Below are 17,815 nucleotides of genomic sequence, written 5' to 3' on the forward strand. Positions count from 1 at the left end.
CGGCAGCTCCAATTTGGCACCAACCACAACATTTGCCTTTGTCAAGGCTTGTTGGTCGTTTTTCCACACCAGACTGACTGCACTCTGGTACTTACCTTAGTTATTTCCTAGTTCCTCCAGCTCCCCTCTACCAATTCCACTTCCTTGGTTGGGGACCAGACTTTCATATTCCACTTTAGTATATGGTTTAGTCCCCCTCCCCAGGCCTTCAGCACTGCCTATTGCTTTTAACTGTTTTCCATTGCTTTTTATGCCTATTTGATTGCTAATGTACAGACAGTAATATGTTTCCTTACCTCCTATTGGAGAATTGCCTAATTAGTAATTTAGTATTTGTGTCACTAAAGTACCTTTATTTTTGTAACACTATGGTTCTTTCATGTGTATAAATGCTGTGTGACTACACTGGTATTGCAGGAGCTTTGCACGTCTCCTAGATAAGCCTTGGCTGCTCATTTACAGCTACCTCTAGAGAGCCTGGCTTCTAAACACGGACTACATTTCACTAATAAGGGGATACCTGGACCTGGTATAAGGTGATAATACCTTAGGTATTCGCCACAAACCAAGCCAGCTTCCTACAGACAGCATTTTCATGAGAAAATGAACCACCAATCACCAATGAACACCCTTTGTTCCCCGTAGCTAAGCCGGACCATTCATACATAAATGTCTTAGATTATAGACATTTAAACAGTCCCACATGCACATCTGCTACACAACATGCACACAGCCCTCAAATTAACTACTGTGGATATTTCTAACAGTTTGACAAAATATAGCAGCTGAAAACAGGGATCTGACTGCCTTCAGTGAGCTAGGCTCGCAAATAAAATTTTGCAGACTCCCACAAGGGAGTATGAACAGTCCTGGACGGTTCTCAGCACGTGTAACATCTATACTACACAACATTGACCAGAGGCATTATCCTATGTAGATAACATTGACCGAACAGATGACGTCCTGGTCACATACCTAAAGGTGGGCTACAATGTGGTGGGTTTTGCAGAAATAGGCTACAAATTTAATTTCAAGTAAATAAAAATTGCCCCTCTGTGTCCCGTTCTTGGTATACCAGTTATCCGATGAAAGGAGCCTGGCGTCCCTCTTCTTAGAAAAGGGAACACAATTGCAACCACCCAATGGTATATAAAAAAAATTAAAAAAATACAATCATTGTTGGCCTCTTTCAATTTTGGCAGAACATACATCCCAGATTATGCAGAATGCATAAAGCCACTATCACTTGCTACGTCCAGACTGGTGAAGTAAATATTGCATGGTTGAACACATTTTCTCAGAGCATTACAGCAGACATGCTTGAGGCAAAACATCTACATACATGTAGAACACAAACTTGGTCATCAGAGTAAATGCTGGTGCCATTGGGTTCATCTATGTAACAATCAATTAAAGAGATATTGTCCCCACAGCATACAAATCACATTTGTATTCAACAGCCGAACAACGCTTTGCTCCCACTGAGAAAATTCTGACTGCTGTTCAGATGGCTGTCATAAGACATCTGGCCCAGAGTAAAACGCATTGCTGTGACCCCAAAAGCAGTCTTGGAGGCTGGGACAAAAGCTAGTGCTCCAAACGCAAAAGTATTGCATCCACGTTGGAGCCATTGGGCCACCTCTGACTGCCACGGATGTGGATTTTGTTTTTGATCCAAAACGTCAGGCCCAAGAGTTCCATCACTATGAACTTGAATACCCAACACCTACAAACAGTTTGTCTCTTGATCAATATCAAATGATTATCTATACTGATGGTTTAGCGCAACCAGCAGTAGGCACCAGACAATAGTCTGCCGCTTGCGTGGCTGTGAGTGGATTCATGAGAGATGGTGAGTTCCAGCCACAAAACATGTATACCCTCATGGACTGCACTGCACAATTGGCAGAGCTTAAGGCTCTATTACTGGAACATATGGACCCTGAACATCTAACATTCATTGTGTGTGATTCGTATTATTGTGTCCAGTCCTTAAATGAGTACCTGTGTTAGTGGCACCAGAATGGCTTCAGAGATTCAAAAGGAAGACTAAACAGACTTCTGTGGGGGAAGGTAACCAAGCTAAAGGAGATGGGCCATCAATGTGTAGGAATACACGTTGCAGAAAACACTTTGGCTGATCAAGCAGCCAAGTCAGCAGTAGCCACAGCTTCTGTTGCTGCGATTACTCATTCTAGGAGGAGGTTGGATGATGAAACACTGGCTGCTGTGAAAGCTTCAGCAAGCTCTTGCCAAAACCATATCCCGCCAAATATTCCTACCATCTAAACACTCAAAATGTTGCATTTACAATCATACCAGGGGTGGGTGATCATGTAATCCCTAAACAAGACCAAAGATTAGATCTAATAAAAGCAGCCCATGAAGGCGTTGCTTCTGCCAATGCAGGTGTGGCAGCTACAATTTAAATTATTGCCAAAACGCTATTGGTGGCCAGGTCTATACAAACAGATCAGACAGTAGGTTATCTGTTGTGACATCTGCCAACAAATAAGAGTCCACTAGGAAACACCCACCACAGACACTCCTCCTAATTTCCAACAAACCCCCTACAGTGTGTGTGTACCTGGACCACTATAGTCACCTAGCACCTGATGGTACATACAAATACATCTTAGTCGCTGTTTCGCCCTCCGGAATTCTTATATGGCCACAATGATCAACAGACACAAACTGTTAAAGTTTTGCAAATCTTCAAATAGGGAGAAAAATAATTGTGCTGCGCCACGATATGGACCAGGGCCCTGCTTTTGCCTCAAGGGCATTCAGAGACACCATAGGGAGTATGGGTGTCCAACTCCATTTCTGGTCTCCCTATTACCCTGAAGGAAATGCAGTGCTGGAATGGAAAAAAACATGACTTAAAGCAATCCTTTACAGCAAGGGTACTAGGTACAGGTCGTAGTTGGCTTAACTACCTATATGGAGTCCTGAGAGCACTAAATCTGCCAGGAAGGTTCTTGGGAGGGTGGATTTCATATGATGGTCTATTGAAATACCCATCCATGTCCCAGATCTTGATTGCCCTGGCACAGTAGCGGCAGACACCTTTTGACAAATTAATGGGTCACTGTTTTGCAGGAATTATAACAGTTCTGTGATGAACTTACCTGCATGTGCCACCACCCTGGGATTGAGGGATTCATCAACATCCACTAGTTGGATTCCAAAAGTTGGGATATAGTGCGTAAAAAGACTGCTTGGGGGAGGGAAAAAAACAAAGGGGGAATTGGTTCCATGCCTGGGAACCAGAATGGCCATTCTACCACCACTGCCTGGTTCCAAAGAAAACCACTTTGTATCAATTGACAATGTCAAGTTACACCATGTGGCCAGCCCTACACAGTAGGCCACGAGGACTCCGGGGCAGTTCCTTACCCCTCACTGCCAGTCGGGATATGCTTCTTCAAAATTTAACCAATAGTGCTGAGACTTTCGAGCTTAGGGAGGTAGGGAAATGAACTTTCATTATTACCTCTCTAAATCAACAAGATGTCCCAAGTTATGAGTTATTTTTCTCTAACTCCACACAAACGGATGGAATCTTACTACGAACCACCAGAGGATACATCTGCCAATTCTTCTCAGACACCAGCTCCAGCTTTTTCATGAAATGCTTCTGGATATTTTGCAGACATCAATAATTTTTCAGATTCTTCAACTGCATCTGTATCAAGAGCATGTAAGCTATTTACTTGGCTTGTAACTATCCGATTCATCTATGGAGTTATCTATGGGTCCTGTTAATTGTGCTTGCCCTCCTTCTTTGGATAGGGTTCTTGGTTTTCTTTCTGCTGATACATGGGCACTATCTTTCTGAACACACTGCTGCGGAACTGGTGAATGAGGTTTTGAAACATTACCTACCCTCACATAAGTTCAGAAGAGATTTCTCCCTAGTGAACATTTCAGCTATTCTGATTCCTAATAGGATTGTTTGGGATACAGCTCCTTTTGATATATTTGGACCGACAACTGATATAAATTCCATATATATTTAAAGTTTCAAGGATGGCATAACACCTGAGGTGGTTTCTGATTGGGATATGAAAACAGTTGATGCTATGTTTTTTGAGCTTGAATACTATACTTTGTTTGAAAGTGAAGATGTTTACTAAAACAGCAAATTATGAGGAAATGTTCTGTTACCACAATTTTGCTCATCATTTTATAAATAAAACCAGCACGCTGAGAACGGTTTACAATTACAATGGGAACACTGCCAGTGGGGAGATCTAAAACATATAGAAAAGTTTGCATTTTTAACATCCTGCCCAGTAAAATATACAGAGTATTATTTACAACTGCCTCCTATGAAATTGAAGAATGTCCTGTGAACCAACACCAAATTCATTTATTCTGATTCTTTTGTTTCCCAGTTGGCTACTGTAGGCTATGAATATTTTTTTAAGTCAATTGACTTAGTGTGTGTGTGGGGAATTAGAAATTGGCTAATAGAGTGATGGGAAGCATTGCTTGGAGCAGGTCTTATTCCGTCGCAAATTATACTTTTAAATGAAACTGTGCAACAAACAGGTTGTTTAGGCTTAGTAAAGATTAAGGAATTGAATGCGCCCAGTACAACGCCACCATCTAAATTTGATAAATGGCAAAAGATTTTAATGTCACTGAAGAACAGCTCAAAGGGTGAGTCCCAAATGGAACATTCAATTCAACACTTTCAGGTCCAAACGGGTGGTTAGTGTGGCCAGTGGACACAAATGGTTGTCATTCACAGTTTGTAAATTCACAGGAGGTTTTAGAGCAAGTAGATCTGACCCTCGTTATCTCGCAACACACCAGTATCATACCCACATACCACATACAGCGTGTGCAAACTATGTCAACCATGATTGAAATCTTCCACACTATTTCCGGGGACCTGTTTTCTGCATTTAACTGGACACAAAAGCAATAGATAATGGCTAAGAAGCAACTTCTATTATGTTAAACATTAAATAGTTAGAAAAGTTGCCTTTCACTGTGGCTGAAATACCATCTGCAGTTTGGTTAATTCACTGGGTTATTTTTCTGCCCATTTCAACACTTCAGTTCATCTCGTGCTTGAAGTACATTCCTGTAGGCAGATTTGAAAAACTAGGAGATAGATGCATTCGTGACGTGTGGGAGCTACCCTTTACGCACAAATGTTGATCTTTCTAAGCAGAAAGAAATGCAAGACTTATGTAGCCATTCAATGATTTGTAACCAGTTCTCCTTGCATGGATAATGTAATGCTTCAGCTGCTAATTTAGCTTGTTATCCGAAGGGTATTCCTGTACCTTTTATTCATCCAGCATTCCAGGTGCTCTCGAATGGGAGTTATGTGCCTCTGAACGGAGAAAGCTCTAGTAGAATGCGAGTCGGAATTGCCTAAGTAGTTTTGGTCGCCCAAACTGTGACTTGTAGCAAAAGTGTGTTTAACAGTTGGAATTGTACATTTAAGACAGCAGGTTCTGGTTTTGTCAGCAGCTTCCAGTCCATTAGGCATAATACCTTCAGTCATACACTGAATATTGGAGTATTCTGGGGGATTCCCTAGAAAAAAATAATTAAAAAAAAAACTTCAGCATTTGTTGGTGATATCTTGCTGTTGCTATTTTTTTTCTTCACAATGGCTGCCCTATCTCAACAAGGACTGGTGGCGTGAACGCATGATGCAGTATTTTGGAGCACCACGCCAGGAAGAAGTTGAGTCCAACTAGTCTTTGTCATTCAGACCGGTTCAGAACTGCATGCAGCCTGTCTTTAGATGTTTGTGGTGCCCATTCAGACATGCACTGAAGTGTGTGTTGCTATGCAGCAGCTCGTACCTTCTTTGCACGCAGGTCTGTTGATGTTCTTGATGAGGTTTCATTACCAGACATGCATTTTGAGATTGAGGTTGCTACGATAATCTCCCTATAAGCCGCCCTCTCTGGATTAAGTGGCTCCCGGAGCTACACCTGGCACTTCACAGGATGCTGTTGGCTCAGCCGGAGTTATGACTGAGGCAATGGAACAGGAGTGCTCCCTCGCTTTCAATGTCAACGAACTGATTAATTTGTCACCTGTGGAAGTGTAATCTTTCCTGAAATCAATAACAATTGACACTGGTGATTTTTTTTAAAGGATCATGATTGTTGATGGTCTGACATTTGCCCTTAATTTGATGGAATATTTTATTTCAACTTCAAATTTAAAAGGTAAATTTAGGCTTGATTTTGGTTTGTCCTGCTTGTCAACATGGACATTTTTATCTCCTTTTATGCACATTTTTATCTTGATTTTAATAAGAATTGTTGTAGGCAGTGATTTTTAGCAATAGATTATATTTTTTATAGACCTTGGCACTCTCGAACTGGCAATGGGGAGGGTGTTGAGGTTATTTTAGCGTTTATGTAGGCACATTTATTTCAGCATGGGTCAGAGGCCTGTGCCCTCTTCACCTAGTCACTTGTCATTTGTCATTTTATTCCTCTTATTTTTGCAATGCTTCATTTTAGTGGCGATGTTTGATTGTTTTAATCAGTTACCCTTCCATGCAGAATTTGTTATTCATCTGTGCACAACATTTCATCCTGTTCTCACTCCAAGGCTGCACACAATAGTTTAACAGGTATTGCCGGTCCAGAAAGTACAATACCCTACACAGAAAAATGTGTAGTCACATCAGTGCAGTTCTCAGAACAACAAGATGTTTCATTATAAAACATGCCACCTTTACCATCTTAGAGTGGGACATTTCAGTCAGCCTGTCATTTCATGCTGAACACTGTTGCAGTTTCTGTTGAAACCTCACGCTTCCTCTTTGTCTACGTGGGAGGACTCCCAGCAGACTAACAGACCTCTTCTTTATGTCTGAATACAGGTATGAGGATAAGGGCTTCCTTCCCTGGAATAGACGGGCGGATTAGGGGTACCACTGCTATTTGCTCTCATGTAGCAACTTAGGTATGTAGGTAGGGATATTATGTACACTGCTGTCACAGTAAGGTTGGACTCTTCCTGTGTTTCACTTCCCTGGCCACTGCTGTAATAGTGTTGTGTTTCATTATCCTCATAATCGCAATGCATGCCTTTTATATAGTACACAGTTGCTTCAATAAAACCTGTTGAACCAAAATCCTGCTTGTTTGCCTTTGCATGTTCGAGACTTGTATATCTGAGAGAAAGGGCTATGATCCGTTTCACCACGATTTCCCTGCAGAGTCTTAGAATGTCATGCAATAGGCTGCCACAAATCACTTTTACTGGTGAGGTGCTGATTGCAAGCCAAAAGGTTTAGAACGACAGCGGTCACATGGTGTGGGATCAGATTCCACCCTCACACTCAGTAGTGCTCCTGCACAAAATCCAGCAGTCTGGTTACTACAAGTGTATAAATATATACAACAACAAAAAGGCAGATCGGCTCCTCTCCTGCAGACACAGGCTCCCAGCCTGCTCTGCATTAAATCCAAACGCTGCTATTGAAGGCAGCATTATGATTGAATGGAGCGCCCAGCGAAAGTCTCTGCCTGCCGTCTCCAACCCAGCAATGCACTGCCTGCGTTGCTGGGTTAGAGAGAGCCCAGTGAGCATGTGCGTTTGTGACGCCCCACCATAGCGGAGGAGCTGCTCCTGCTGGTTAAACAAAACCTTTGATATCCGGAGCATGGATGCCAGATAGAGCTTTCCAGTAATTCACGCATCAATACTGGACTATGTCCTTCTATACAAATCTAATGAGCAAGTTAAAAATGAATGTGTAAAGGCAAAATCTAGATTATCTCTATATATCTACACACACACACACACACACACACACACACACACACTGTGGGATGGTGCACAGCAGAAGGCACAGGACCCGCTTAACATCCAGAAAGATTCTTCGCCACACCCAAAGGAAAAAGCAGCTTGCACTCCAGGAAGTGTGTTCCGTGAAAGTTTAGTTAACGCAGCTGACGAAAACCTGGGGGTCGAAATGCATCAGACGCTTTAATTAAACTTTCACGGAACACACTTCCTGGAGTGCAAGCTGTTTTTTTTTCCCCCCTTTGGATGTGGCAAAGAGACAGAACACAAGAAGGTCACAACCAGTTTCGAACTAAACTTCCAAATCCAGACCATTACAAACTGAAAAAAGTCTGTAGAGACGCAAACTAATTAACTTTTTCTAAAAGTGGGGAAAAAAAGGTGGGCGACAGCATCACAAAACTGGTCACAGCAGCAGGCACCACTGAGGCTCTTAAAACAATGATGGCAATGAAGGGGCATTTGTCCTTTAGGCAATGCATTTTGCAACTGTCCTTTGCTGATCAAGGCATCTTACTTTCTATACCATGCTGAGAAAAAAAAACAAAAAAAAAAAACAAAAAAAAAAAAAACACCCCCACACACACAAACATCTACTAAACACTTACTTGACATATGATATCTTCTACACGGTAGGGATTGAAAGATTTTTGACAAGCTCTACAAAACTGCCGGAAATAAACCTGTGAACGAGAACAATGGGGATTATTACTGCATTTGTTTTTGATAATCAGAGTGACACATGGTAGAGTACTTACCTTGTTTGTTCCCTGCACACACCACACGTACGCACTCTCCCAGCGGATATTGCACTCTTTGCAGTGGTAAAAGCCATATTTCTGCTCCAGAAACTGAAACAATGACCAGAACAGCATCAGCTTAAGAAACAAATGAAAACCAACTGCCCCAACAGTTCACACTAAGCACATGCCCCCATCAAATAAGGCTGCATTTACTCAAACTGTACTGTACCACTACAGATTTACCTGTAAGTGAACATCAGTTGTAAGGTAAGCGTTGCTCTTTTTCCATCATCTCAAACATCGTAGGCTTAATGAAGAAATTTGCAAGTTTAATTAAACATGTCTAAAGTAAATTAAGCTTACTCACTGCTCATCTTTACACAACAGTATTAATGTCCCTAACTTGGTTAGGTTTGACCACACAATCCCACAGAAACGTCAGTTTAAAGGATAGATGTATATCCACTTGTTTGGCCAGTCGTAGCCCAATAAATCCTCCAGTCTATACTTAATAACTTACAATACTGACTACCAGAGATTTCTCTTAAAGCTAGGATCTGTTCACACCATCAGTCTATCCCTTCCAACTGAACGTTTCCATCTAGCACCAATGTCATTTGAAACACCCCTCCCAATGCCACATCCCTAAAAGGTCATGGATATCCTACTCCCCTCTAATCCCACCCCCAACCACCACTCAGTCTGACACTTGCAGGATACCCAGTGATTCCTTCATCTTCTCTCAGGTTTCTTCCCCTGCAAATACCATCTACAAAGGTCCATTATTATCATCCACCCCTGCAAGGCACCTGGTCTACTGACAAAGCATTTTTAGAACACAATTGCCAGAGAACACCGCAATAAAAAGAAAAGGAACCTAGTGTGTGAGTAGTCCTGGAATAGCTCAATCGAATTTCAGCACAACCATTTTCAATATACATGTCAAAACGCATTTCCCCATCACTTCCCAGTGCAAACTAGCTGCAAATTTCAGGGTTACACCATTATGCCAGGCAAGTGAATCCATGGCTCCCAAATCTTGAAGTTTGTGTTCCATGGGGTTTGTATACTAATTTCTCCATTGCTTCACTTGAATTCATCCCATTACCCTTTCTGCCAGTGTAGGGGCTCGAGTATCTCACCAGTGGCAGGCGATGTCCCTCTTCGCCAACATGTATTCTATAGCAATGAGTATTTGAGTGGTCTGCGGCACCTCCAAGTCATCCATGACACCCAACTTTGGGGTCCAGTACCAGACCGTCGGTGGCTTTGCTTATGGATGACCCGGTACTTGTTGATGATTGGGCATTCCCAGACTACATGAAAGGAATAGCCCCATGTGGCACCACAGTGGCCCCACAGTGGGGGCAGGCAGACTAGAGGCTCAGACCATTTGCAACAGGCCATCTGGCGTGTTGCAGAATTTAGATTGGATGCAGTAAAAGTGCTTAGCTATAGCCAGTACCTTGAGACATTGTCTCAACCCACTCATTGTCCCAGAGTATCCCCAGATCTGCCTACCAACGAGCCCCAAAGGTCCCCAGGGGATTGGGACATTGTTGATCAGTGCTTTATACAATCTGGAGACACCGCTTTTGCCTAGGGTCTCTATTATCAGATGACATTCAGTGGGGTTGAATTCCAGGATCGCTTCAAGCATAGTTAGGTAGGTGTCACAGACGTACTTTAATTGTAGGTATTTATAGAATTGTGATGAATTGAGCTGAAAGTCTGTAGTTAATTCCTGAAAGGACAGAATGGGACTACTCACCCATACGTCGCCCAGGGAACGGATGCCTATTAAGTCCAAGCTCACAAAAGCGAAGGCGCTTCGCTGTCTCAGAAAGATTTGTGCCCGGACAGTCGTGTTGCTGACCTTGTTTTGGTCTGCCATTTAATGTGCCTTAATGCAGCACGTCAAAGTATAGGAAGGCATGCGATCTGGGGGAGGGAGTGGGGGGGAGCAGGATGAGGATACCATGTGGTCAAACTATAGAGTTCCAGCCTCAGCATGGGATCTCCCTTATTGGCATAAAACCAGTCATTTATCGGTGTCATGTGGGATGCCCAAAACTATAACTGGATTTTGTCCTCTCCCAGCCCTGTCTTTTAGGCGGTTTAATGGCATTTTTCATAGCATCTGCACCTTTAACTTTGGGAAGAATGAGCTTGCCAGCACATATGGGAAATGTTGAAGACTGTATAGGAAGAGTGGATGGGTTACTTTTTTTTCTTTAAAAAGCCTTTGACCCCCGTCTTGCTATAGAATTTCCATTAGGTGGGGAATCGAGCGGTGAGGGAGCTGGATGTAAAAGAGCATATCTTCGGCATAGAGAAAGACTCCACACAGATCAGTTCTGTTAAGGGCTCCAGGGCAAATAGCAGTAGTACCAATGGGAAACACTACTTGGGAAAGGCAGCAGACAGACTCCAGCTGACGTGGACCTGGCCTAAAAATCAGTATAAAGAGTGCTAATCCAGAAGAGAAACCGGGGTCCAAAGTGCATCTTACAAGAACGGCCAGAAGACCGGGCCAGTGCATTGTGTCAAAGACCTGCTTCTGTCTACCAGAAAAAGAACTAACCCTTCTTCCAATTCATCAGACCGGGCCAGAGCCGGATGAAAATGGCGGAAACAGTGTCTGGTGCTCCCGTTGGGCATGAAGCCATTCTGGTCTGTATGGGCCAGGTAATGTATCGCCCATGCTAGGCGAGAGGCCAGTACCTTGTTGAGGATTGTGGATACCACATTAATTAAGGAGATGGGGCTATAGGAAGTACATTCTACCAGGGAGTTTTTTGGCTTGAGTATCACCGTTACAGTCACCCCTCTAAGGTCCCAGGGAAACATTTGCTTTTCAAAAAAGATAATATATGCACATTCCCATAGTCTTCTACATGTACAAATGACTGAAGGTGCTCATACTCTAAAACACATTGTTGCCATAATGTGTATTACCAGAATTCTATACAGTAAGCCAGTAGCATAAATCAGAAGAAAAAAGGATTGGTGGAGCACACAAAATAATCAACTATATAAACAATTCAAAGACCAGTTGGGTCTTAAATACAATATTAGGAATTTCCATGGTTTTCAAAATCATATTATGAATTAACTACAATGGTGTTGGTGCTCTTATCAGAATATACAATGGGTTAACTTGTGATCTTAGATATGCAACACTGTCTAATAGTTGTCTATCAATTTCCTTAATATAATCCATTATATTCAAAATGACAATGTTGCCCCCACCCCCCCTGTTGGCTTCCTTGATCACTATGTTATGATTATTGCCAAGTTCTTTCAAGGCCAGTCTCTGTCTATTAGTTACATTGTATGACTTTTGAAAATGACCTCTTGATCTGCTTTTGCAATTTGTTAAATGTCATTTACTAATCTCCCAAGCGTATCTATAACATTGTTACTCAGTAGTTTGGGAATAAACATGGACTTGGGTTTAAAACCACTGTAAGGTTAAATCCTGAACATTTTTTAAATCCTCCAACAGATTTTGTATGTCAAAATTAAGATCCATATCTTCCAAGGTGAGTAAAAGCTAGATATCCATAATATCTTATTGTGTAAGTGCTTATTTTGTGTGCTCCACTGATCTTTTTTCTTCAAACATTTGCTTTTCCCAGGCATCTTCATACAATGCCCAAAGGTGCGGGACAAGTAAAGGGGAGTATCGCTCGAACAGCAACAGGGGGAAATCCATTGGGGCCTGCTGAACCTCTTCCTAAGAGGAAATGATCAAGCTCCACTCCATCTGCGGATGGAAGTGCCTACATAGGGAGGCCCATAATTATAGTGTTCAGTCTCTGAAGGGGGGCTGCTGGTGGGCATAGAGATCATAATACTCTGCAAACTTGGCTGCTATGAGAGTCGTGGATCAGATAATTTCTCCTGTGGAGGTCTGCAGCTCCATGACAGCACTGCAGATACTGCATGAGTTAGCAGGCCAAAAAAGAAAAAAAGCAGGATACCTATCTTATCCTCAGTGTTATGCACTACTGGTGCCAATTTGAATCATACCAACTACCTTTTGTCTTCTGTAATGAGCTTTATATTTTGAATAAACCTTCATGGTTGAGTTTGAATTTTGTCTTACTAAGATTCTTTATTTGCTCAAAGGCCCCTCCATCCTTTGGCACTCACATGGTCCCAGATGCTGTGCATCGGCTCTCTGAATTTATTAGTGCAAAGTGCTGATACTGCTCAACTTATTACCACCTCCTTCCCAAAGGAAATACTCAGTACCATTCTTGCTCAATCATGACCTTCTGATTCACCCAGACCTGCCAGTTTCCCGATCTCCCTCTAACCATTGGCGGGGGGGGGGTGAGGAGACTGGCAGCGGGAACTGAAAATCCTACCAACAATGTATCTGCTAAATCCAATTGTGTTTTCTTCCTCTGCCTTTTGATTCTTTTCAGCTGCTCGAGTCGTCACATACTTGAAAGACTTCCATGTCACAGCTGGCAGCCAGCCTTGTGTCATAACAGACTTTCAGCCTACACAAACCAGGCTGGGACTTCCCCTTCCCCCTCAAACTTTATACTGTTTTTTGAAACGGAGTAAAACAAAACAAAGAAGCTACACACTGCGAAAACAATAGAAGGGTGGGGGGGGGGGGGGGTGAGTCAAAAGCAAAAGGGGAGGAGGAAATGGCAGAAAAAGGCAGTCTGATGGGGAAGAGTGCAACGAAGAAAAACATCACATCAGAGAAAAACATCCTTGGTGTTAGGCAGCCTACATAGAATACAAAGCACAAACTGTGGGAAGGAAGTATCAGCCAACATCGTCATGCTCCACAGCAGAGTCTAATGGTAGGAGATAAACTCCAATACTCTGCCATCTGTCCTTAGATCTTGAGGTAAATGGCTGTAGGGATGCATAAATTTCACTGGTGGTATCACAGTACAACATATCCTGCAGCCAAGCTGTTAGTGGGGACTACGCTGTTGTCCCAATAGAGACCGACCTATCATTTAGTCAGAAGCAGTGCAATAGCAGTAGAGCAGTGTAGGGTAGGGGCTTAACATATCCCCGCATGGTCATCATAGGGTCTGGGTAGTGTGTCTGTTCTAGCATGAGACAGGGTGGAAAAGATCTCTTCACCCCCAACAGAATTTGACCCGTGCACCAAGTGGCAAAATCCATTTTACATTTAAGGCAGTGATGTGATTTAGTGGGGTTAAGGCGCTAGTGGTTATGTACGCACAGAGTAAATATTTATAATGTAGTAATTTGTGGGGATGATTATTTGAGATATGCCTAGTTTGCGTATAGAAGAAATATCAGGATTTATCCAGGATAAAGAGCTCCAAATCACGTTCCCAAGCAACTCTGGACTTCACTGCGCTGCAATTGTAAAGGAGTGTGGCAGAGTCCGAACATTAATCAGCAGCTATCTGGGTGGAAATAATTAATGCGTGGGAAAGGAAATCTTTAGGTTCTTCATGGTAGGTAGGTAGGTATCGTGCTCTGCAAGCCGTGGAATACAACATTATCCGTGTTAGGCCTTCCCATTCCAAAGTGGAAATTATTTTCAGAGTACTATTTACATATCACCCACAGCACACAGCTAATGTAGGTGAGGGTTGTACTATACATTCCCGGGTGAGTGGAAGCCATGGGTTATTTGTGAGGGGCCTGTGGAGAGTATAGGGCACCCCAGCCCAAATAACACAGAAGTTCAGGTTTGAGATATGGTATCCTAGGATCTGGGTGATCCCAATAATATGCAAAGTGTGACTGAGTCACTAAGTACTATAACTGTATATCAGGAACCCTGAAACCACCTCAGTAATAGGGGAGTATCAGAGTGTCACATACAAGGTCAGCGGCCAGCCCATATAAGCCATATTAGCAGTCCTAGCAGTGTAGTACAAAAAACATAAAATAATAATCTTCTCTATATATCTATATACATACACACACACACAAATTATGGAAGAACCACCATTTTGATGATGGCAATGTGCCCGGCCATTGCCAATGGCAATTTAATCCAGCGTTCTGGCTTGTCTATAGCACGGCCATAGTAACAGCGTATTCCGGGTTTAAAAAAAGAAGAAAAAAATGCTCAGGTAATTGGGGGAATCCATGCACCTTTGCAGTGGATAGTCGAAGACACACGGAGTACAATGGCCTCCATCAGTGGAAATAGCTCCGATTTGTTTGTTGACTGAAATTAGAAAAGTTCCCAAAGCATATCACCTCCAGGACTGGGTGGGGGGGGGGGGATTAATTGGTAGAGAGGCAAATGACAGGGAATGTTTACATTGGAGGCACCTGTCCAGGTGACATTCTTGAAGGTGCCCGACAAGGATAAATAGGAGAGGGGAGAGCAGGCAGCCCTGTTGGGTACCTTTTATTAGGGGAAACGTTTGAGAGCATGCCATTTATTTTAAGGTGCGCCAAAGTATATTTATAGTGTAGCATAAGGTGGTCTCTAAAGCCTTTGGAAATTCACAGTTTAGTTAATATGGTGTGAACGAACAGCCATTCGAATGAGTCAAATGCTTTTTCGGCATCTACTAAGGCAACCGCCGCAAGAGTGGTGGGCGAGATCTGATTTATTACCACAAATGCAGTGCGAAGATTGAGGTGCAACTGTGTGGGACAAATCCAGATTACATGGAAGAAATTATACGATCCACTAAAATGGAAAGGCGTGTGGCTATTACTTTGACCAATGTTTTGTGTCATGGTTTAGAAGTTTTATTAGTCTGTAGGAAGTGCAAAGGTGGGGAGACTTGCCAAGCTTGAGTAGTAAGGTAATGACAGATTCTTGCAGCGTGGGGGGCAGTGTGCCCATTTCACGACGATCTCCAAAAGTTTCAGGATCAAAATGGACTTCTATGCCTTGTAGAAGTTTTCCTTGAAATCATCCAGCCCCGGGGCCTTGGAGCCACTCAGGGCATCAATGGCGTGTGATATTTCCTCACAGGTAATGAGGACAGCCAGGAACTGCTACAGGCCAGTCTCAAGCCAAACTATGGATCTCTCAGCTAAATATTCAGCCAGGGCTGAGTCACTCACCTACGCATGAGGTGTATATATAGTTGTGTGTAATAGGTTGCAAACGAGTCTACAATGGTGGCTTTGTCAGTAGTGATCGTGCCAGCAGCCTGCAGGAAGCATGATATGGCAGCCAAAGGAGCTGAGCCAATGTGCAACTGGGACTTTCACCCTCGCCATACCTGCATACTTTAAGCATATTTGAGTAAATAGGTCACCTCTCGCACAGCCAGGTCTCGAATTTCATGCATGTGTGGATCTGTTGTATAGATGTGGGATGTGTGGCGGACATATCTATCATATCAATATCACATTATTTCCTCTACATTTTGGCTAGGTCATTTTCTGATACTGCAGAGAACCCTGGCATGTTTAGCATATTCCTCTGATATAGGCCTTGAAGGCCATCCAGAGTACAAAGTGTTTCTGAACAGACCCAGTATTGGTTGTGAGATATTCTTTTATGGCATCTTGGATAGCCGTATGGATACCTAGTCGCGTAATGCATTTTTGGGAAAGCGCCAATACCCAATTAAGGAACTCTGACATTGGATGAGTTAGGTTGCCGCTACGGGGGGTGTGAACCAAGAGTGCGGAGATTATGTGCAATATCAGTAAGCCATAGTAGCGCTCTATGGGAGAGATAATGATCTATACAAGTCCAAGCAATGTACAGGGCAGAGTAAAAAGGTATAATCCTTTTGGTTGTGAGCACCACACATCAGTGAGTTGAAAGGTGTCAAGGGGATCAATGACCGCCTGCAGCAAGTGTGGCTTAGCGATTGTTGCAGAGCCAGTTGAGTCAAGGCGAGGATGGCATGTAATGTTGAAGTCACTGCCCAAGAAGACCTGGGACTAACCAATCAGAGCAGAAAGTTGATAATAGAACTCTGGAGGAAATCAACATTAGGTGCATACACATTTACTAGTTATATGGTTTTACCTGTCAGCATCCCTGTCACCAGTCGGTACTGACCCTCTGGATCAAAGACATTCCCCTGACAAACGAAAGGAAAAAAAAAAGGCTCCTGCAACAATGCCAATTTAATACCATGCCTATTGAGATAGGAAAGAACCTACTTCCCTTTCTTTCCTTGGGTTGAGGTCGCTGATGTTTCATATCATATTGCCAAAAGTGAATATCCTGCCTATGCAGAGTGATGTGTCTATGGAATGTCACGCAACAAAGTAGTAGTGTGGCATCCATGGCCCAACATTATACAATAGAACCCCTTCCACCAACCGACACCAGAAACAGCAACAACCAGTGCTTAGATTGTGCTGGTGTTTTCTGGTGCTCAGCACCGGCACTCATTTGTAAACACTGGCACATATTTATGGTAAGCAGCTAAATGGCGGCGCTGTGTGCATCTTTCAGCAAGTCAAGCACTCAGCTATTTAACATAGGCTATAAAAATGATGAAACTGAAGTTAAACTTGAAATTTAAAATGATTTGCATTATGCCAGGTGCAGTGAAACAAAATGAGTAATACCTTGGACCCTGGCACTTAATTTTCACAAATTAAGAACTGGCAACAACTGGTGAATCCCAATAAAGCGGAGAAACAAACAGGGTAGTCTACAGCTCAGAGGAGTAATGCCCACCTGTACAGTGGGAACGTATAAAGATGGAATCTGTCGAATTGAGCAGTTCGAAAGTTAGCTATGTCCATTGTGTGAAGTCTATTTATGCCGGAGTAACCGGGTATCAGAAAGGCCAAAAAAAAAAAAAAAAAAAACTGGTTAAGTAATAAATGCAGAGGAAGGATTGTTCAGGGTGGTGGGTCATGCAGAGATCCTGATGTGGAGGCAGCTAGGGACCCAGTGGCGGGCACATATCCAGGCGAGGCAGCACTGATTTCATGCTGCTTGCAGAACTGAATGGCATCTGAAGGGGTATTGAACACAGTTTTGTCCGTCCCGCTCCAATCGCAGTTGCACTGGATACAGAATGCCATACCAGAGGCCACAGTAAGTGTTTTTTTTAGGCCAGCAAACTAAAACACATCTTCTGAACTGCCTGTGCAAATTCTGGGAAAGGGATAATGTCATGCCCGGATATTGGAGTGGTCCCTTTTCACAAGCCAGATGCATTTCTGTGTCTCAATCTTGGAAATTGAGGAGCCAAGCGATGATAGTTGGGGAGGTGGCCAAAGAATGCGATGTGGTCCAAGTGATCTATGACCCTCTCGACGAAGGTAACAGCAAAGGCTTCCCTACAAAACTGTTGCACCATGAGTTTTTC

The 17,815-nt window shown here is 43.0% G+C and overlaps 1 protein-coding gene across 1 annotated transcript in view; it reads right to left on the minus strand.

Annotated features, from left to right (window-relative positions):
- The window catches only part of ZAR1 (zygote arrest 1), an 85,796-nt gene that overhangs the window by 17,437 nt on the left and 50,544 nt on the right, over positions 1-17,815 (minus strand). The window contains exons 2-3 of the mRNA XM_069201588.1: positions 8,559-8,651; positions 8,409-8,483 (exon numbers count right to left, since the gene is read on the minus strand). Of these exons, the coding sequence (XP_069057689.1) occupies positions 8,409-8,483; positions 8,559-8,651 (168 nt within the window). The remainder of the gene's footprint in view (positions 1-8,408; positions 8,484-8,558; positions 8,652-17,815) is intronic.

Source organism: Pleurodeles waltl, chromosome 1_2 (assembly GCF_031143425.1).
Source record: "Pleurodeles waltl isolate 20211129_DDA chromosome 1_2, aPleWal1.hap1.20221129, whole genome shotgun sequence".
Classification (NCBI taxonomy): Eukaryota; Metazoa; Chordata; class Amphibia; order Caudata; family Salamandridae; genus Pleurodeles; species Pleurodeles waltl.